Below are 20,864 nucleotides of genomic sequence, written 5' to 3'. Positions count from 1 at the left end.
GTGCTATAAATGCGCTATGAGTCCTCTAGTGGCAAGGTATTTGGCAGCGGGCCAGCAGGGACAATTATCTGCGAACTGCCCGTTCGCTTGCCCATTGCCTTCAGGTAACCAAATTTGTACTGTATGCTGTAATCAGCAACAGTTCCAAGCCAGCCTCACTCCCTAAGCATACCACTTATAATATCAAAGAATGTTGTATTCTTAAAGGCAACCCCCTGCGTCCGTTTGGATTCGTCGAAGTACAGCCGACGACATCAAAGATGAATCTGTGGGTAGTCATGCCAGATCATCTTCAGGTTACATCGGAATATGAGATAATAGGCTACATCAAACCGGGCAACGGTCGTGTACAACCGGATATCGGTCTCAGTTATGTGCTCTCCGAACAGGTTGGTGTCTTTGCTGTGCAGGTGGGTTTTGATGCGATCCAGCGCCTCAAACAGCGGATAAAGATTTCCCTCGTATGCCACCTGAGTTGTTGCGAATCCGGTCTTGTACACCCCGTTATTAATCTAACGGTATACCCATTTATTCATCTCATCAATATCATTTCTTAAATACAGAGGGTAGAATCCCCCACCCGGCTTGTTGACCTCGCGCAGGTCATCCGGAAGTAGATGGTCCAATTCGGTATAGAACATCCGCATTATCTCACTACTCTTATTGTTCACGATCGTCTCCTTCTTGTCCCACAACACCGGAATAGTGTACCGCCCTTCGTACGCCGGGTCTGCCTTGAAATATAACTGTCTTAGCTGCGTGAATCCGTAGAGAGGGTCCTTTTTTGCTGATCCCTACAGATCTGAGAAGAACCATCCATCGGCCCCCAGCTCGGGATCCAAAACCACCAGTGGGATAATCTCCTCCAGGCCCTTCAGCGATCGAACTATGTTAGGCCTATGCACCCATGGGCAGCCGTAACCCAAGTATAAGATGTAGCGGTCTTTCTCAGCAGGGAATTCAGCCGTGGGATCGCTGGAAACAATTGAACGGAAAACCGAATCCTTCCGCCGAAAGTGGCCATCAGCATCAGCATGACGGTAGACTTTGTGCTCCTGAAGGTCTTACTTAGCATGGAGGTGCCATTAAGATGCCCTACGTACCTGTTCCGTCATGTTGCTCCTCTCATTCGAAAAGTGATTTGATTGATTGCATATAATAACAGCGAATTTAACTATATGTATTTGATTTCAAACATTCGAATTTGTCATCCAAGTTGAGGGGGCTAACAAATTGAAGATCGATGTTGCAATTGATGGCTTCACCAGCTGCGTCATCACGGTAACTCGAACTAAATTCAAGGATTAGGAAAGAATGTTAGATTCCCGTCACTGGATCATACTCTAAATTTATATGCGCTATGCTAGACTATGCCGTTACGTTGAGAGAGGATCACAAACGTAAGAGTCGAAACAAAACGTCCCCACTTGCACAATAGAATAATATAACATATATCTAGGGATTATTGCTGGATCCGAGTCGTCGCGCAACTTCAACGAAACCGCCTGTGTTCAGATTGACGTAGAGATCCACATAACCCTCTTTCTTTGCCCAAGTCAAATCTTTCGTTTCTTCTTGAAATCGTTCAACATAGATTGTCTGAAAACTTTGTGCTTTAGCCGCCTTCAGGTCATCGAGATGGGCTACCACCATGACGCAGTGGCTGGGATCCAGCTTGAAGCGGGCTGCCGCTCCGTGATACATGCAAGGCGAAGATTTATATGCTCCGAAGTTCTCTGCACTGGCTACATCTGTAAAAGCAAGGAGCCATACCGTCGAAGGTCCTCTAGTAAGGAAACGTTGCGAAGTTTCAGCTCAATAGTTCCAAACCCCGAACGCTGTCAGGCCATGGAGGAAGTCAGTGCCAGCAGAAAGCCAGGTCCCATTTCTCGCTATCTATGAAGAGGCTCCCGATTTCCTGTTGCTGGAGTAGCTTGGATAGAGCCGTGTAATGGTGCTGGTCGACCGAGACGAAACCCCGAGAAGGATCAAAGTTCCCCGTAAACTGCCCATAGGATTCTCGCCAATCCTCTGCAATCGAGAGCCAATCCGTAAAAGTCATCTGCAAGACCTGTGCGCGTCCGTCCCCAGGGATAGACTTGTGGGGATTATAAAGGGCACGCTCAGCAGCTTCTTGTAACTCTCTTGTGACAGATGAACGCCATTTTACGACGGTTCCGAACACGTCGAAGAACAAGACTTTGGGGAGTATGTCGATTGGCATGTACTCTAGTTGTATTGGAGCTGTGTTGTCACATAATGCCGCGACGAGGATTCGGATAACGTCATCCCCTAAAAAGATCAAGTTGAAGCTGTCGCTTAGTCAGTGACCGTTTAGGGTAATGATCAAACAATTCCATTCTCGATGTGGCCTTGAAATGGATCTAATAGTCGTTTTTGAATATGATATGGCCAATTAAGATGTGGGACATACTATATACAATGGTTATCTACGGAGTACTCCGTAGATATTAGATAAACTCCAGAAACTGCAGGCGACTAATAGATCCATCACATTATAAGTTGTTCGCGGCTTCAGGTTGATTATGTGACTATATGATGCCGGCAATGGGATATGCAAGTCTTTTATGATAAGCTGACAAGTTACGACTAAGCAACTAGGCCCCATTCATGTTGACAGCTGCAGGCCGGTGATCTTCAACGGTGCAATCCAAGTCTATTCGACTCTTTGAAGAAAGAAAGAAAAAATAAAACTAAAAAAATAAAATAAATCAATAGTGAGGAAGTCCTCCGTATAGGCTCATCTATTAATATTATACGGAGTATAACTTGGAAGAAGGTCACGTAGAGGTCGGTAATGAAACCCGGAAAACAGAACAAAAAGTAAACTGAGTGGCTTTGTCTTCTCTCTCTCGCTCCTCTTCCATTTTCGATGCGGCATTCTATATAGTTCGAGACAAACTGAACAAATATGTGAGCAGCCTTGTCGAGTCTCGACCGCCGCGGGTAATAATGAATACATTAATATTAATTAATCTATCGCACAATGACCTGTCAATTTTTCTCCCCCTGAACTAAAGACAGAAAAGAAAGTAAGTGTATGTCTTGCCGTGTGGGTCGGCGTTCGAGTCCCGGTTGCAAATTAGGAAAAGTAGTATGGTCTTAGTCCGTCGACTAGTTTCACGTTCCCTTTTCGAGTCGGGGAAAGCACACGTTCCAACTTCACTAGACACATAGATGGAACTTAGTATCTGTTAATGAAGTAAAGTTCGAACGATAAGAGGGCTAACGGAGGTGTGACCCAATTGTCATCGTCTAAAAGTATCTTTATGTGATAAGGATTCATTGGTTGCAGGTCACTAACCAAGTAGTAGCTTCTCAAAATTAAAACCCGCATTGACTGTCCGGAGAATGAGACAGAGAACTACTCCGATAGGAATACTACTACTACTGCTGCTGCTGCTAATTAAGTAGTATCTCCTTTCTATCTATACTGTGATATATTTGGTCTTCTACATCTGATCTCAGAGATCAGCAATGGAAATGAAGTGGCTAATTTTTTCTCAGCAAGGGTCGCCAACTCCGATCTAATTTCCGGAATGGGGAAACTAAATTACCCAAAAAATCGGAGCCGAGAAGAAGAGGTGGAGAGCTCAAGATTCTAGGATCCTTCTCAGGTGCTTTGTAAAGACAGTACAATACCTTTGCCCCAATGCAGGTGGGATAAAAACAAAGCCAAAACCAAAAACATCACGACTCTTTACGCCCCGCAGACTACCCCCTCTTAATCGCATGTATACGGAGTAGACATTGTAAACTCTGGAGTAACTTGATTGATTCTTGTTTTGGTTACGATTATATGGTTCAATCAATTTCATATCGAGTCAATTCTCTCGCTGACTAGTCGTACGCATACGTTTCCCTATTATATGGTCAACTATATCGGATCTAATTATAAAACCCTGTTCTGACGGATTGATTAGGAGAGGCTGAAACCCAGACCATAGGCTTTTTGGGAAATTACATTCGACGATCGCTCGAGAGGCAAAATAGTAAACGGCTTGCCTGCTCACCAGACATCGTATGATTAGAACGGCATCAATAGAAAAGGGCAATCAAAACTTTAAGGGAGAGACGAAGGGACGGGGCAAAGCCAAAAGAGAGAATGAAAGAAAGACAACTAACTAGTATAAAGCAAACCGAGGGAATTAATTACATTGATAGTATGTTAAGATTTGTTCTCTCCAGTAGATACTACGATATTCCTACGCCCGAGTACTACTAACAAGTATGTAGTATAGAAAAAAAATAAAAAACAAATAAAAGCACCAATTGGATGTGGATCCACACTAGTCTCACATAATAATAATAATAATTTCCCAAGAGTGATCAATTGACAAGATCCTCCCCTTAGCAATAATCGAATTTCAATGGATCTCCTTTTAAGATAGTCCACTGAACTAGTCACGCTGTTATGAATTCGACTCTGTCTTTTTATTTTTATTCAATTCTTTTTATTTATTTCTCTTAGTTAGTTTTTCTCTCCCCTCCCTCCGTATTCTACAATTTCATTAATAGGAATTGGACGATCATCAGGCTAACCGCTCCTTCTCTCCTTTCCACTGGCTGGGTCTTCTCCTTTTCCTCCCCCCTCCCTCAAGCTGTGTAGCCAAGCAAATCAGTGACTTTACCCTGTTTTACATTTTCGTTCTCCTTTTTTCTCTTTGGCTAGAGGTACATGCTATTGGCTCGTGAATCTTTGCTGGGATACGATGGTTTTCTTGTCGACTGTAGTAATCATACCCACAGCCGATCGCCCTCATTCTGATTCGTCTTTTTTTTCACTAACCCGCTTCTATGCCCAAGAACTTTTTTGCTACTCCTATTTGGAAAGTCAGTGGCAGCTCAAGTGGAGCAGTTCTTTTGATCCGCCTCACTAATCGGGAGCGTGGACGCAGTTCCCCATTCCCCCTAACGAACACCCCTGGAAGAGCTAACGCTTTAGCATCTTAGCCACGGCTTGTCCTCACGTCGTGCACATCCCGATGCTCAGACAAGTTCTTGGGCTGCAGCCCGCAAGGCTCATTAGCACTTGATCGGCCGTGATCTAACGGGCTTCCTCATACAATGTAGACCGTGTCCCCTTCCTCAGATCTATGAGAGAGCTTGGTGGACATCAGTCAGTCTTACGCCCTCTTTCTTGTTGTCCCAGGACGCGATCTGCGAATCTTTTCCCCCTCCCCCGCCTCGACGAGTCTGTTCAATCCCCTCGCACCCCCTTCACTGGGTGGCTAAGGAGAGGCCGTTAGTTCAAATCTCTTCTGGGTGCTTTTTGTTGTCCTTGACTTTTATCTTCCTGTTGTCTTCCTGCTCCCTCCTTTCTCTGGCCCATATCTACGTTTGCTTTTACAGATTGTGCAAAGCCGCCTCTCTGATTAAGCCTTAGATTCACATGTAGGTATTAATTTTTACTGCCTGCGTGCCTTGACTCCCGAATGTGTTCACTTTGACCCATGCGCATAAGTGGCTGACACAGCTCATTGCGACTAACTTAGATACCCGTGCTGGAAAGTCTGGAGCTGCTGGGCAGCGTCCACCTCACCTGTCATCTGGTCCTTGCCCGCTGTAACCTTGGGAGGGTTCAAATGGACGCCCCATAGCATAGTGTGAGGCTTATGAATCCGATTGCTGTTGTATGCAAATAAGCCTCTCGAGCTTGAACTTGAAGTCTCCCCGTGCCCATTGGATTCTATTGAAACGATGGCAACAGAGACAGCCTCCCAAGTTTCGGTTGCAAGCGTGTTCCCCACACCCTCTACGTCTTCTCGAAGGGGTTCCTCAACGCATCGCCGAGGAGATTCCTCACCCGGTGCATCGTCATCAACCCCCTCTCCATCAAACCAGGACTTTTTCCTCGATGGACGCTGTGACTACCAAGATACCGCATACGAGGGCACCTTATCACCACTAGATCCCCGGAGGTTTACCCCAACGTTACATGCTTCACTTGTCTCGGAAATCTTGGCTCTACGGAGGGATGTGGAAAGTAAAACAAAAACTATTGATGTCTTGGAGCGAAGCCTGGATGAGTCACGAACAGAGGCCGAGGATCTCAGTGAGCGATTATGTCATAGCACCAAGGAGACCCGGTCGCTCAAACATCAGTTACAGCTGCTGGAAGGCGGCACCTCCTCAGCTCTCATCGAGCTCGCAAAGGAGAGGGATGAAGCACTAGAGAATATCTCAGATATCCGGAAGAAACTGGATCAAGCTCAAAAAAAAGCCCGCAGTCGGGAAGAGGAGGTTAATAAGACGTTGGAACTTTGGAACAGCGATAAGGAATCCTGGGAAGGCGTGCGCAGGAATCTGGAACGTAAAGTTCATGTCGTTGAAGGCCGTCTCAAGATGGTCTTGAACGAGGTGGCAGCAGTCCAAGCAGCTGGAAATTTCCATCAGGCGCCGACCCCCGATGACGCTGGCTTGTCCAAGGAGGAGACCACGGGGAAAGACAGTGATACTGCGAGTATCCACTCGAGCAGTCAGGGAAGACGGCGGACCAGTGTCACAAGCGTGAGTACTGATGGAAGCGATTTCCATAGCCTCCGGTATTCCGTGCCGAGTGCGGTTAATATACCCGGTGCGAAGCCCGACGGTATAAACCTTGCACAAGAATTGGCATTCGACGAGGAAGACGAGTTTGATCTGCCGGACGATGATTTTACTCCCTATTCACCTGAGGCACTCCCAGAGGAACGTCCAACGTCCGTTCACTCCCAATTGTCCCACACAATGGAGATGGGGGCCAAGGCAAGGAAAATTCTGGGCCTCTCTCTACATAGCGTTGAAGGTTACGCATTCAAGTCAGAGCCTAACAGCCCCTGGAAGCCACCAACAGCAACAACAACTGCAAGCTATTGCTACCAAGATGCAGGGATACAATATTCTCCCCCTCCAACCCCAAAGATGCAGCAGGAGACTAGTACTATAGGCTTTGACAAGGATGCTGAAAGTTTTAATGACTCTATCACATACCAGACAAAAGACAGCAGCACGGGGACGGACTCAACCGATATGGTATCAGCATCTTCCCAAACTGCCGGTGATTTGCCCACTCCCCCATGGACCCCTAGGCTCGGCGAATCACGACCGCCGTTGACGACCCGTGAGCAGAATGCCATGGTTTCTACATCCGTCCAAACAGAGCAGCCCCAAGCTACTGAGGCGCATGAAATACGTGTAAGCCTATCTTCGGATGGTCCAGGGTCCCTGGATATTGAGGTCCCGATGATTGCAATTCATCCGCCATGCTCCGAGCCATCCTCGCCTCGAGGAAGTGTGGTTCTACCGCCGCAGACTAAGAGCGCTTCCTGTCAGACTGAGTTCAGGGTAACTCTTGATAGCCGAACGGTTGGTATACAGACAGAAGAGATACGAATTGATCAACGTCCTGTTAAGTTGCCAGCGAGCTTACTGCCATCAGCCATCCCGGATTTGCCCCTTCGTACCGACCTTCAGGATCCCCCGATACAGCCGTACCACGCTCCACACTCAAGAGTTAAACAAGAGGAAATACCAGTACCGCCACCTATCCCAGCCAAGGCACCCGCACGAAGCAAGCCTCGCGAGCATGTACAAGCTTATCCTGGTAATAATGACAACGGACCCTTGTCCGAAGAGTCAACGACAGACTTACGACGGCCCTTGAGATCAAGTAGTCTCTTTGCCGGATTTGACCAGCCAAGTGATGAGGAATTATCTCCTAAGATGAAGGATATCTTCACTGATGATGAGCTGCTTAATCGACCGTTTGCTTCATATACACTGAGGAGAGGCAAATTAGTCTCGACCCAGGGCCGTCCTAGCTTAGATGAGACGACCACAGAAATCGATGAGCATATATTGGATGCGGAAGCTCATCTGTATAATGCGACGGTTGAACTTGATATGAAAAACCCTAGCGGACTTGCTCGTATAAGCCAACGCACTGGGGTAATGCCCTCGGCGACACTCCAGCAAGATATACGGAGAGCGGCGATGGTTTCTAACGGGGCAGCCGCACATCAGAGAATACGCAGCCCTAGCGAGCTGAGTCTCGACGGTAGTGCAGCTCCCCCTTTTCCCGTGCCAATTCGTCTCAGTTCACGTAAAATTTCAGCCAAGCGCGGCGGCGAGAGTCCTACCCCTTCGAACCCTCGAAACTTCTCTGACCGCGGTCGGCCATCAATCATTCGACAGCCCACCTTGCGGCGAGTCCGGTCTGCAGCTGCAATGTCTCAAACAGAACCTGACCGGCCTGGAACTCGGTCCTCTCCCACTATGTCAACTTCTTCGTATGCGGCGGACAGTCCTCAGTACCCACCCCTTCCATTTGACGATATTACTACTCCACGACGAGATAGGCGAGCAAGCCAAGGGCGATCCGGTCATCGTGCCTACCCTTCAAGCGTGTTCACCCACCGGCGAGATGAGTCCACAGCGACATCAGTTCAGCCAACTAGTGTCGTTGATGCCATTGCTCAGACGATGGTCGGGGAATGGATGCTCAAGTACGTTCGTCGGAGGAGATCCTTCGGAGTTGGCGAATCCAAAGACAACTGGGATGGTCGGAATGCAGAAGATATGTCCGCAAATATTGCCAACAGCGGAGCAAGGCACAAACGATGGGTCTGGCTCGCCCCGTATGAGCGAGCAGTTATGTGGAGTAGCAAACAGCCAACAAGTGGACCAGCGCTACTGGGCAAAAGTGGCAGAAAACGTTTGTTTCCCCGTCTTAAGTTCACTAGGCTATATGCCGCTAACTACGAGCAGTGATGATCCAGTCCGTCCTTGATGTTAAGGATGATAACCCATTGCCTAGAGGGTTTGACCCACAAAACCCATTTAACCGTTCTATCCTAATCCTTACCCCTGAGCGAGCTTTGAAGTTCACCGCTACCAGCATCGAACGACATTATGTCTGGCTAACTGCGCTGTCGTTTTTGAGCCATTCCTCCATGGGCCTCCATGATCTAGCTGCCCTACCTCCTATACCGCGAGAGGAATTTGCATCGTCTGCGCCGACGGCGACTTTGCGTCGCAACCCAATCCGCGACTCTATTAGGATCGCGAAAGGCCGGCCAAGGCCACGACCAAGAGGCAGACGAGCATTCAAACACCCTGAGCCTGTCCCAGAGCTCCCGGCGGAGGTAGATATGGCAGATGCGGCTGACCCGCCCACAATCCCCCGGTTCTCAAACCACTCGCGCAAGCGCAGCAATACTACCCCCCGGATTCCGATGATCCGTAGCTTTTCTAGTCAGGGCGCCATGCCATCGATGCCTTCAGCACAAGTCCCCCTTGATGCATATGCTCCGGCAACTATCAATAGCGGTGGAAGCAGCGTTAGTGGGCGTGCCTCCGAGACCAGTATAAGAACTGGCAATTACTTCGATGCCATTGGTACTGTCCGGATGGAGGCATTCATTGATCAAACTGAGTCTAACCAGTATGGTGCGATACATACACGGCATGGGCGGGAACCTTCAAGCCCGTGGAGCTTGGGGAGCCAGCGGTTTGATGACCTTGATCACCCAAGGTATGGTGGTAGTGAATCTTTTCGCCATGACGACCCTTTTAGAGGATTCTAACTTAGGGATATACATACTCTGATATAAAATGAAACCCCCCTGATCTGTGGACTAGTACTGTGTATTCTGGTGTTTAGGTGCAGAAGTGTCTACCGCCATTCATATTCGCGCATTGATACCACCGTTATTACTTCTGGAAGGCACTTTGCTTTGGGACTAGGAGTTGGGACTATTTCAAGTCATCGGAGTTTATTATAGGAAACCAAAACTCCAGAGATACATATATGAGATGATGTATTGTGCAATGTAGTATATACAGCGTAATCATGCTGGAATAGGTGATCGAAGCATGTAGAAAGACAAAAAATCCTACCCTCCATCCCTCCATATGCGGCCACGCAAGATAAATATACTCAGACATTCCCGATCCACGTCCAACAATAAATCGGTCACAACTTTGCAGCCTCCTTCACTTCCCCGATCTTCAATTTTGATGTATACTTCTTCAATACGCCCTCATTATGATACTGTCCCGAGTCAGTACTGGCCACATAGAGAGTATGGAGGGAGTTCATCTAATCCAGAGACACGGCGACACCTTCCAGGACAAATAGAAAAGGGAAAAGAATCACAGAAGACAATATGGTAATACCTTCCAAAACTGCTTGCTAGCATCTTTCCCCGCAACACGCTTCAAGATCTTCGCTCCTCCAGGATGCTCATCCACAAATTTGGTCACGTCGTAAACGTTCTTGTCGATGATGATGTAAAGGCCATTGTCCGTGTTATTGTGGGAAGCGACGTCGGCGGGGGTGAAGGTCTGGGACATTATGGCTTTCTTCTTTATTTCTTTTTCTTTCGTGTTGGGAGTTCGAAAGTGAGTCAGGTAACTTTTTGGTCGGATGATTGATGACGATGACGCTGAATAAATCTGGGGTCAAAAAGCAGATGTGACGACTGTCAACTCGGGCGAGAAGGAGCCGAGGTTAACCCCATCTCGCAGCCGCGGTCTCTGGCTCTAGGTATTAAAATGGCTGTGTTGTGATTGGTTGGTGGACTATTATGCTCGAACAATTATAAGAATAAATCCGTACGGAGTAATATATATACTCTTGTACAGAGTAATAAGGTCCTGATACCTAAAGATAGATATATGCACAGCATTCAACTCTTCATTCAATATACGCAAGTGAGAGAATACACTTCGTGTCTAACAATGCAGGTATATAAAATAAACGGCTAGGTATACAGGTAACGATACATTGGTACGTAAAAACACAACCCACTAGTAATCTCGACTGTTTTCACCTGCCGCTCCCTGTCCCTTCATTTTCCGCTCTAGTCCCAGTGTCTCCAAATCCTTCTTCTTGTAGTAGTGCGGCGCGACTTCTACCAACCATTCTGCCTGAAGTGGCATGTTGCTCCGCATGTACTCCTTGCTCGTCAGCACGAGTTCGAAATAGATCACCCATCGAGGATTAACTTCAAACAGCGTGCTTGAGGGGTGTAGGTACACAGTTTGTCCGTTCTTCACCGTTCGGTAACTATCGCCACCACGCTGCAGACGTGCTGCGTTCGGGAAGAACCCAGCCGTGATGGCTTTCTGAATCGGTTGCAGATTGTTCGATCCACACGTGCTGACAGTGACCTCGACTCTGTCACACAATTTCGCCAGCTGATCGCGTACGTCACGCGCCCGAGTCAAGCTGCGCTGCTGCAAGAAGTTTTCCTTCGCCCACACGAAGCTAAAGTCGGAATCCACCCATTGATTCCAGATGTTGAGCAGGGTCAGATGATCCCCGCCGTCCTTGATAGTGAACCGATTACGCGCACTATCCGCATGGATCTTCTTATCCTTAGGCCGGAAGAATAAGGCGCTGGCCTCTCCTAGCATCGATACAATAGAAAGAACCTCTTCCACGCAGCCGTACTTGTCTGCCGCCAAAATCGCCTTGGCTAACATCGGGTCCGTCGGGAACTCTGCCATCTGTCTTCCAACCTTTGTTAATTCGCCCCTGTCATTCAACGAACCTAGCGCATAGAGCTGCTCTAACGCTCGAATGATTGTCTCGGCCGGCGGAGGGTCCATAAAGTCGAAGTCGAGTAACTGGTCGATCCCTAATGACTTGAGCATCAGAATGACGCCGCTAAGGTTTGTACGCTGAATCTCAGGCGTCGTGCTCTCCTCCAATTCGTTATAGTACGCCCACTTCGTATAGAGGCGAAAACATTTCCCTGGACCAACTCGACCAGCCCGACCGGCTCTCTGGTTAGCAGACGCACGCGAGCATGGGGTTACCACCAGACTTTCCATGCCAGTCCGAGGATTAAAGACATTCTCCTTGACAAACCCAGGATCAATAACATAGACAATGCCATCGATCGTCAAACTAGTTTCGGCAATATTTGTAGCGAGTACAACTTTCCGTGCCTTTGGCGGGGTCGGCTCAAAGATTTTAGTTTGTAGTTCTGATGGCAGGTTGGCATAGATGGGACATATTATCATTTCAGGAATTTTGCTCCCTAACTTCCGTGCAGTCTCCTGTAGACTCTGCTCAGCAGCTTCAATCTCCTCCTGGCCCGTTAAAAACACAAGGATATCTCCGGGGCCTTGGGTGACATGAATTTGAAAGACGGTTGTGATTGCTGCGGCCAAGTAGTTCGCCTCTGGTTGTGATGTATAATGAATATCAACAGGATAGCGTCGCCCGGGAATATTGAAAATAGGCGCATCATCGAAGTATTGCTGGAACTTCTGAGCATCCATTGTTGCAGATGATATCAGTAATTTCAAATCTGGCCGTGCTTTGGCAATATCCTTCAAGAGGCCACAGGCAATATCCGTTGGCACAGTTCTTTCGTGCGCTTCATCAATCATCAAGGCCGAGTACTGACCCAAATCTGGCTCTGTTAGCAGTTCACGCAACAGCATACCATCCGTCATGTATTTGAGGACGGTCTTATCGCTTGTATTGTCCTCAAAGCGGATGGCATAGCCAACTTCATTTCCCAACTTCACCCCCATCTCTTCGGCCACTCGAGATGCAACGCTCATGGCAGCGACCCGTCGAGGCTGCGTACACCCGATCTTCATCCCGTTTTTTGTGAACCCAGCTTCATGGAGATACTGTGGAATCTGGGTTGTTTTACCAGAACCCGTCTCTCCAACAATAATCAACACTTGATGGCTATGAACCGCTTGAATGATCTCCTCCCGGAACTGATAAATGGGTAGGCTTTTTCGCGTGTCCTCGATTGATGCTGCCTTCTTCTCCGCAGCATCGAGCTTTTCTTGGAGGATACGCTGTTCCTGGGTCATAGCCTTCTGAGTTCCTTCCATCTTGGCATCCATAACAAAATTGATCTTTTGCGAGTCATCAAACACATACTCGTAGTCACCCTCATCCACAAATTCCGCCCTGTTAATTTGCGCTTTTGCCTTGGCGGTTTGCTCTAGCTCCCATTCCTCGTGTTCCGTGACGAACCGCTCCTGTCCATACTCGTCGCGATCGACATAGCGTTTGTAAAGAGCATCTTCTTTCTTCCTTCTATCAATCTTTCCTTTCTCTGTGATGTAATCATCCGGCATCATGTATCCATCGCGGTAATCATCGATCCGTAGCCGCTCCTCAGCAATCCGAAGCACTTCCCGATTTCTAGCAAATTCCTCTTTCTCCTTCCGTGTCAAATTAGGATTGTCACGCATCTCGGCTGTTTCCTCTGCAACCTGCCTGCGTAGAAGGGCTAGTCGCTCTGTCTCTCGTTTTTTAAGATATTCCTGTCGAGAACGCATCCTCAGCTCGGGCATAGCGGCCGCCCTAGCGGAAGCGTCGTCTGCTAAAGCCCGTCTGCGCGCAACCTCACTGTTCCTAGTTCGGTCTTCGACAATCTTCTTATTCTTGTTATCATCCTTCTTGGCTAACCGCTTCGCAAACTCGTCTCGTTCTTCTAAGTCCTTCCGACGTTCAAGTTCCTTCTTTGTCTCTGGATCCAGTTCTGCAGGGCTGCTCGACCGGGGTGACGCAGATCCGTCCTCCAACCTAGTCCGCTTCGATGGCGACTCTTCAAAATCGCCGCCCTGCTCGTCCTCTCCATACATTTCATCTTCGGGTATCTCTTCGTCACCCCAGCGGTCCTCGAAATCCTCTTTATCCCGTCGCCGCAGTTTTTTGGACCGGTGTCGATCCTGAATCCCTTCTCGGCTCCGCTCACGCTTCCTGTTTTCCTCCTTTTCCCAGCGACTGTGTCCGCCAGATTCCTCTTTAGCTCGCTTGTGATCCTTGTCCTTACGCCTTCGCCTCTCCCTTTCTGCTTCGACGTTCATGGGTCCCAGGGAGCTTGTAGAATCCGGATTGTTATCTTCCATTTCAACTAGTCTGTATTTCTTTTTCGACGCGGCATCACCGCGCTCTTTCTGAGCGCTGCTGGTGGGTCCACCTTTTGCGCCCACGCCAACCCTTCTATACAGCTCCCCGCAAAACGCATTGACATCGTCTGTACTGCCATCCAAGAACGATGCGAGCTTCTCTTGGAGTGAACTCACTGACTTAGTGGAGCTGGCGGTGGCGAGCACGAAGTCGACAACGGTAGGGTCCGAGGCACTGGTAAGGCGAAGAAGGGAATCCGATACGAATGTTCGATGATCCATATTCGACGTAGCAGGGTGGGTGGTTGATACTGTTTAAATCAGCGGTATGTCCGCCTATGAGACTTTAGTAGTAAGCACAAGTATATCTTTACTACTAACTCTCAAACAAAGCCGTGCGTCATATTAGAATGAGTTTCTGGAATTTCGGTTACAGCAAGGAGCTTGGGGGAATGGAAAATATGTAAAGAGTGAACGGGTCGGAGTGTGTAGCATGCCCTCAGGCGCGTGGATGTTACGAAGAATCTCGCCGCCGAGGTCACTGCCAAGAAGTCGACGGGTAGCGCGAGCCTAAAATACATTGTTTGTACGGAAAGTACTACGTTATTACTACACTATACAGTAGACATAAAAAAAAATTTCATTTGGCGTCCAGAACTGGTTCGCATTCAAGAGTATAAATCACAAGTATTACCCTGTTGTCAAGCCTGCTTGATCACAGGCTGTTTCATGTCCCTCGACATATCACTCACTCACAAAACAAAGAAAAAGAAAAGAGGAAAAAAGAAAGGGAAAAAGGGATAAATAAGCACAGTTGCTGAAAGGTACTTCAGTCACAGCTGACGAGGATATGGAGACACAAATGTAGGAAAAAAGCGGTCATTAACAACGCTCAAAGCTGTAAGCGAAGAGACAATAGTTAGGTCATCAAAACAAAGGGAAGATATAATAAAAAATATTACACAAGGCAAACCCTGAGTTCCTAAAATATCAGGCTTGCAAGGATCCAATCGTACAGGCATAGGTAGGTAAAGTTGCAAAAGAAAGAAATGATTGCAAGCGCTCAAATCAGGGGCACAACATAGGAAATGATGTGTGGGAATGAGTGAAACCCTCCAACACTGGTATTGGTCATATCAAGTCAATCAAGTCGTGAAGGGTGGTCGGTTAGTTAATAAATAGAATGAAGAGAACGCCAAGCATAGCGCTCAATGAGGCATGAGCAATTGAGATCCAAGTCCCGAAGTAACCCGTACCCCATTGCACACAAATGAAAAGGAAGAGAGATAAAGCCAAGCATAAGCCATAGGTCAGTAACAAGGGACATTATTATCGAAGGCCGGATCCCCGCATCAACGCCGTCAATATATGTTAACCATAAAGGAAAGCACCAACTCCGTCCAAATGCATTAATATATCAAGTACCGATTAAACGTCAATCATTTCAGCATCCTCTGCTAGAATTTCGTCGGCAGGGCCCCAGTTGCCTTCGTAGATAGTAGCCCCAGCACGCCGTCGACGAGCAACAAATTGGACACCATATGTCTCCAAAACGTGGTCGGCTGTCGGCCGATCAAACGGTTCTGGCGAGATCATCCATCGCACAATTTTGTCCAAGGCTTGCTCGTGACTGGAGTCAACCATGAAGCTTGGAGGGTCATGAAGTTCGCCAGTGCGAGCGAGTTGTACTGCTTTTCGCTCACTGGACCTGCGACTTCCCAGGAAACTGTCTTCACCAAATGTGTCATCCCCGAAATCTGATGCACACAACTCCTCAAACGATGGTTCTTCCGAAATTGGGTTCCCGGACGCATCACGGAAAATACTGGTTTCTGCGCTCCAAGTCAAGCTGGGAACGTCGCTCATATCTCCGTTCCGCAGCTTTTGCCACGAGAGCCCGTTATCGGGGAGCTCCACATTTCCAGCTATCTCAAAAATGATCAGACCCAAGGAGAATATGTCCGCCGGTTTATCATAGCGCCCCATTAGAATTTCTGGGCCGATATATTCGCGATCTCCCTCGCCTTCGATTCCATCCTCTGCCGGCCATGGTGTTGCCATTCCAAAATCAGCGATCTTCAGAACGCCTTCGAACGTGATCAGAATATTGGCCGGCTTTAAGTCGAGATGGATAAAGCCCATGTCATGAATATGTTTCAAACCCTGCGAAGAAACGGTTAGCAGAGCCCAATGCTAGATAGACTTATAGAACAAGCTGTACCATAGATAACTCGAGCAATATTTTCCAAATGCGAAAATCATCCAATCTTGCCTTGAGCCCAACCTGAGCCAGGAAGACATCCAAGCTCCCCTCTTCGCAGAAGTCGGTCTGAATATAAAGGTGAGCGTTGTCCTCCCAACTGTTCATGAAAGAGATGATATGATCAGAATTGGTCAAAGCCTTCAACACATCTACTTCACGCATTCGACGCTCACGGTCCTTCAACCCAGAATATGGTTGTTTCGATTTTTTGACTGCCCACACCTGATCGGGTAATATTTTAGGTGACTTCTGGTTGTTTGAAAAGATTGATGACAGCGACGTATGGTGGGGTTCGGATACACGATATACCTGAGAGAATTCACCGGTGCCAATAAGCTCAACTCGCTCGAAGCGTGAGGTCAAACTCGGGTCCACATCTGGGGTATGGTAGCCATTCAATGGGAGGCTAGGGCGTTTCCCGGACTGTAACAGAGACTCACGAGGACCGGTGGGAGTAGCCGGTAGGTTGGAAGAGTTGAAATCGGATTTGACCGCTTGCTGGTCATTGGAAATTGATAGACCGCTCGGGTCAGGGAAAAGAAGGTTGTCCTGAGGCGTCCGCGGTGATCCCCGCAAGAACCTTTCATGTAACGGACTTGAATTGGCTCCCCTAGCTTCGGATAGTCTCTCGAGGGAGGCGATTTGTGAAGTGGCAGGGGGATAGGTTCGAGACGGGAAGAATGTTTGTTTCGTTGGTGTTGGTGGCAAGTCATATTCGCTTAAAGGTTGACTATCTTGCAGGCCAGATGGTGACTGAAACTGAATATCGTCGCCATCCACACTGACAAAGCTACCACGACGGGAGGGTCCCTGTCCGTTGCAACTGTTCCCGAAGATACCCATGCCGCGTACAAAAGGGCCTGACTTGGGACGTGTGCTGGGTGGGTTAGACGGAGACGGAGGTACTGCATCTGAATGACGTGAGAATGTTGAGATCCCCAGGGACCGTTCTGGAGCCAATTTTTGCCCACTGGGGAACAAATTCGTGGGTCGTTTGCACGGCGTATCAGGCATATTCTTGTTGAAACCCAACAGGTTTGCGGGATCCTCGGCATTGCGGTTCTTCTTGGAGATTAGGCCGGTTGACATAAATGCCGCAGGAAGAGGTTTCACAAGTTTGTAATTTTCGGGGGTAGCGAAGGAATCCGCAGATGAAGTTGAATCTTCTCGCGCAAGTTGGCGCACAGGTGCAGGTCGAGTTGCCCCTGCTGGAAGTGACTTGGAGAAATTAAATACTCCTCTTGAATGGTCGCCTTTGTGAACTGGCTCATGAGTTGGTGAGTCATCCACTAGGCTGGAGTTGGACGAAGATTGTGTTATAGTCCGAGAAAGCGGGTGAACAGCAGAACGGGCCTGGCCTGCGCCATTTCCAGTTGATGAAAATAGGGAACTGCCTGATACAGGTCGCGGGGAAAACAGGTTCTCCTGCTTAGATTGAAAGAGACTGTTATCCAACGACATGCGGGGACATGCACTCGAGGAAGTGTCTAAAGCCTCAGACGGCTCAACCATGGGCCTTGCCCGCGAAAATAAGGAACGATCACTTTGACGTTGCTGAAGAGTTGATCTTCGCAAGGAAGAGGAGCGCTTGGGGATTGTAGCAAAAGGACTGAACGGGGTGATGTTGGCAGGAAACGATGGCGTCTCACTTTCGGACGGTAACTCGCAGGTGGATTCTTCAACCGAACTCGGACCGGCCTCACTATCGAATATACTAAATTCATTGGAAAGGTTCGCTGTGTGCACACTACGCCTTTTTGCTGATGGGCTTCCTCGAGATGCTCGATCCAAGTTCATAATCCCGTCACTCCGTTTCAATGGGCTGACTGCTGCATATGAGCTGAAAGTCCCGCTGCGTCGCTTTTCAATTCTGGATAATGTCGGTCGAGGAGCAGGAGGTGTTTCTGCGCCGGGGGATGAACTCGCAGAACAGCCGCTGGAGGTAGCATTATCGTCGGGCTGGACGTTTATTTCCGATGTGACTGGAAAATTCTCCACACCGGGTGTTGTTAAGATAGGTTGTACGGGCTTCGCGTTTCCCTGGTCGGCAGAAAGGTTGAGGGCACGTTTGACGGGGCTCCTGGGCGAGGTGCGTACACGACGCATAGCAGGTCTTGTTATTTTGCCACCCGACGGGTATGGAAGTGCAAAAGGTGATTGGTGTGAAGAGCTAGGAAAGAGCACGAAATTGCTATGTGACGATCGTCGCGAAGGTGATAGAGGCGAAGATACATATGGCATAGTTTTCGACGGCGAGTGGTTTCTATTCGCGAGAAGCGAGAAGTTGGAACTCTTAGAAGGCGAGCGCGACAGGGATCGGCGGAGTTGCCGGATAGCTGAGCTAGCATCAACATGGTGAATCCCCGTGTGCGATGGAAGATGTAGTGTGCCGCCCGCATCACGGTGCGGCGAAAATGTTGCAACCATTATTATACAGCGACGTTAGAAGGCCAAAGCCACTCCAGAGGGCGATTCAGCGTGGTCCCAAAGTTTTGGACTCGGGCGTGTTGCGATGGGATGGAAAAGCGAGTTGGAAAAAGGCGCACTTCGCGATCAGTGTGTGCTGTGTAGTCAATAGGTAGGTCTCAAGCCGCGACCGGCGTGGACAACAACAGAGGCTGTGGCGGTGCGAAACTCGTGTCCTACCCAGAGCTAATGAAAGAGGAAGTAATCTCCGTGGAATGTTGAGAAAGTAAGCAAGGCACGGCGCCAGCAATCGTATCGAAGCAAAACAAAGTAGCAATGCGAAACGAGTGATGGATGCACATCACACCAGGTCTATTGCGAAGCTTGGGTAAAGCACACGGTATTCTTTGATGCCTCCATACACCTAGGGCTGCTACGTGAGCGGGGAAGAAAGAGGCAACTCTTCGTGCACCTCACACCAGCCACGCGACGGAAACAGAACGCTCTCTTACTTTGCAGTGTCCCTAGATGAAACGACTCAATAAGGAATGTTTCAAAAGGGCAACAAAGATGTCAAAACAAGAAGGCGCGTCGCAAAGATGCAGGAGCGATTAAGACGAAGCCAGGCGCGATGATACTGAGGAGGGAATTCCGAAACAGCGACAAACACAAGCTGGTGCGCAAGAAGGGGGCTGGAGAGTAGAGAGATGCGGAAGGGTCGATTTGGTTTGATAGAAGGGGAAATCAACAGCAGCGTCAGTCTCCCTTCCGTCTCCCTTTCTTTAAAAAGCTGGTTGACCCTCTTCAGGCAGGCAGATGACTGCGCAAGGGGTGGAAAGTTCGAAACTGTCCACCAAGAAAATCAAAATAATGCAGACAGCCACGCGAAAGCAAATGAAGTCGAGAGAGGAAGAAAGGGATGGGGCGTAGAACCGAACAGAGGAGGGGCTGACGATGCCCGAAGTTGCGGTATGCAGAGGCGAGTCCTTGCGAACTAAATAAATGACCCGAGGAATTTCCCTTACGGGAATTAAATGGAGTAGACTTTTATGATTTGATATTGTTTATACTGTCCTGGCAGAGTATGAATCGGTACCTGAGATGGCACGATAGAAAAGGGCAAAAGAAAAAAAAATAAGGAAAAAAAAAAGGTGTAGTTCACCTTAGGAGGTCTGGCACCGTCGCCTCTGGTCAAGCCTTCCAGCCAATCCTGCTCGGTGTTTCTGCTAACGCGCGCACCGCGTCTCTTGTGTTGTTGACTGCTGGCTTGTTTGGGTTTAGTGCCGGGAGCGTCACGCGTAACCCCAAGTGTTCCCGCGCCCCATCATACGATACTAGTATTACGGAGGCTCTGAGTATAACTCGATCTATTCGCGATTATACAGCTATACTAGTAAGCAGCATGCCTTGTTTCCCCTTGTTTCCCCTCAAGTTTATCAGGATTTCAAGCCTGCTAGCAGGCTTGAAGGGAAGGCGGTAATTCCAGGATTGGGAACCTAATTTGGTTTCAGGAGACCCTACCCTACCCACCGGAACAACCCTCATCATAAAAGTTCATATCGATAAGACATGCGGGGACTATCGATCAGCTCAGCGCGTTTTTCTCCCTTGCATGCAGCAAATTTTATCATTTTTCTTTCATGATTACGGTAACTGTACGCGGGATAAATAAGATTTCTACGATCTTCGCCACAACCTTGTGATGCATACACACCCAACCGTGGGTACTGATTGATTAGGTAGTGTGGCAACTAACTACCTTAAGGTACCAGGAACAGTGTTCAACAAGATTAGCCCTTCTTGTCATAGGCATTTCACTCCCTTCTTTCTATACTTCATGCAAGACAACACACCCGATGAAGAGGCTTATATCTGGATTTCTAAACATTCACTGAACCTTTCTTGTTATAGGAGGGACAGGGCCTTCCATGTTGGGGAGGGTTTCTCTGTGCTGCTGCCAGGTCCCAAATCGAGCCCCTCATGTCCACGTGTCTTCGCCTCATTCTCGACGTGTCCCAAAGCACGCAGCTGTGGGCTAGTTCTTAGGAGTTAGGTAAGTTTATCGATTGTACTGTAACGCTTGACTCCTCGTACAGTATGTTATTGTTCTCCCCACATGATCTTCCCATGGATCTGCCGCATTGAAACCTTAAGAGATAGCATTAACCGCTGCCCAGGCCCTTATTCACCCACGCATTCAGGAAAATTAGCAAGGACCGGCAATGTAGACCGGGTTGTATATTCTACACCCAATGTCACTATGAAACTGGCGGGAAAATTCTTAGGGCATGAACTGCATATG

At 48.4% G+C, this 20,864-nt stretch overlaps 6 protein-coding genes across 6 annotated transcripts; 1 reads left to right on the top strand and 5 right to left on the bottom strand.

The window, feature by feature from the left end:
- Positions 1–14: 14 nt before the first annotated feature.
- Positions 15–1,115, bottom strand: BDW43DRAFT_299746 (glutathione S-transferase; the record flags this gene model as incomplete). The annotated part of the gene is made up of 6 exons (XM_032044775.1): positions 15–98; positions 173–174; positions 302–491; positions 525–750; positions 799–1,055; positions 1,104–1,115. 6 exons carry the CDS (start codon positions 1,113–1,115, stop codon positions 15–17), a joined length of 771 nt encoding a protein of 256 aa, XP_031901241.1.
- A 4,148-nt stretch (positions 1,116–5,263) lies between these two features.
- Positions 5,264–9,791, top strand: BDW43DRAFT_61232 (putative nuclear migration protein). The gene is made up of 3 exons (XM_032050302.1): positions 5,264–5,419; positions 5,517–8,716; positions 8,770–9,791. Exons 2-3 carry the CDS (start codon positions 5,722–5,724, stop codon positions 9,585–9,587), a joined length of 3,813 nt encoding a protein of 1,270 aa, XP_031901240.1. The 5' UTR covers positions 5,264–5,419; positions 5,517–5,721; the 3' UTR covers positions 9,588–9,791.
- BDW43DRAFT_61195 (uncharacterized protein) lies at positions 9,683–10,051 on the bottom strand. The gene has a single exon (XM_032050301.1). It carries the CDS (start codon positions 9,946–9,948, stop codon positions 9,757–9,759), a length of 192 nt encoding a protein of 63 aa, XP_031901239.1. The 5' UTR covers positions 9,949–10,051; the 3' UTR covers positions 9,683–9,756.
- Positions 9,793–10,690, bottom strand: BDW43DRAFT_61237 (cytochrome b5-like heme/steroid binding domain-containing protein). The gene is made up of 2 exons (XM_032050303.1): positions 10,180–10,690; positions 9,793–10,054 (listed from the first exon to the last, which is right to left on the bottom strand). Exons 1-2 carry the CDS (start codon positions 10,354–10,356, stop codon positions 9,977–9,979), a joined length of 255 nt encoding a protein of 84 aa, XP_031901238.1. The 5' UTR covers positions 10,357–10,690; the 3' UTR covers positions 9,793–9,976.
- A 122-nt stretch (positions 10,691–10,812) lies between these two features.
- On the bottom strand, positions 10,813–14,175 carry BDW43DRAFT_299742 (putative mRNA splicing factor RNA helicase (Cdc28); the record flags this gene model as incomplete). The annotated part of the gene is made up of 5 exons (XM_032044774.1): positions 10,813–10,878; positions 10,915–11,130; positions 11,170–11,238; positions 11,269–11,793; positions 11,827–14,175. 5 exons carry the CDS (start codon positions 14,173–14,175, stop codon positions 10,813–10,815), a joined length of 3,225 nt encoding a protein of 1,074 aa, XP_031901237.1.
- Positions 14,176–15,118: 943 nt separating this feature from the next.
- On the bottom strand, positions 15,119–18,926 carry BDW43DRAFT_61189 (tyrosine protein kinase SWE1). The gene is made up of 3 exons (XM_032050300.1): positions 18,328–18,926; positions 16,115–18,138; positions 15,119–16,056 (listed from the first exon to the last, which is right to left on the bottom strand). The coding sequence occupies exons 1-3, from the start codon at positions 18,581–18,583 to the stop codon at positions 15,322–15,324; spliced, it is 3,015 nt and encodes a 1,004-aa protein (XP_031901236.1). The 5' UTR covers positions 18,584–18,926; the 3' UTR covers positions 15,119–15,321.
- Between the last annotated feature and the right edge of the window lie 1,938 nt (positions 18,927–20,864).

This window comes from Aspergillus alliaceus, assembly GCF_009176365.1.
Source record: "Aspergillus alliaceus strain CBS 536.65 unplaced genomic scaffold BDW43scaffold_17, whole genome shotgun sequence".
Classification (NCBI taxonomy): Eukaryota; Fungi; Ascomycota; class Eurotiomycetes; order Eurotiales; family Aspergillaceae; genus Aspergillus; species Aspergillus alliaceus.
Note: the sequence above shows the minus strand (reverse complement) of the source record. Positions and strands in the feature narration are given on the sequence as shown.

What these genes read in the sequence shown, in the direction of transcription:
- BDW43DRAFT_61195 (XM_032050301.1), bottom strand. Translation starts at nt 9,948, where the DNA reads ATGTCTGAGTATATTTATCTTGCGTGGCCGCATATGGAGGGATGGAGG.
- BDW43DRAFT_61237 (XM_032050303.1), bottom strand. Translation starts at nt 10,356, where the DNA reads ATGTCCCAGACCTTCACCCCCGCCGACGTCGCTTCCCACAATAACACG. An exon ending in CTAGCAAGCAGTTTTGGAAG is followed by an intron (nt 10,055 to 10,179) that starts GTATTACCATAT and finishes GACTCGGGACAG; the next exon opens with TATCATAATGAGGGCGTATT.
- BDW43DRAFT_61232 (XM_032050302.1), top strand. Translation starts at nt 5,722, where the DNA reads ATGGCAACAGAGACAGCCTCCCAAGTTTCGGTTGCAAGCGTGTTCCCC. An exon ending in GGGCAAAAGTGGCAGAAAAC is followed by an intron (nt 8,717 to 8,769) that starts GTTTGTTTCCCC and finishes AACTACGAGCAG; the next exon opens with TGATGATCCAGTCCGTCCTT.
- BDW43DRAFT_61189 (XM_032050300.1), bottom strand. Translation starts at nt 18,583, where the DNA reads ATGGTTGCAACATTTTCGCCGCACCGTGATGCGGGCGGCACACTACAT. An exon ending in CAATTTCGTGCTCTTTCCTA is followed by an intron (nt 18,139 to 18,327) that starts GCTCTTCACACC and finishes AGAATTTTCCAG; the next exon opens with TCACATCGGAAATAAACGTC. An exon ending in TATTGCTCGAGTTATCTATG is followed by an intron (nt 16,057 to 16,114) that starts GTACAGCTTGTT and finishes GTTTCTTCGCAG; the next exon opens with GGTTTGAAACATATTCATGA.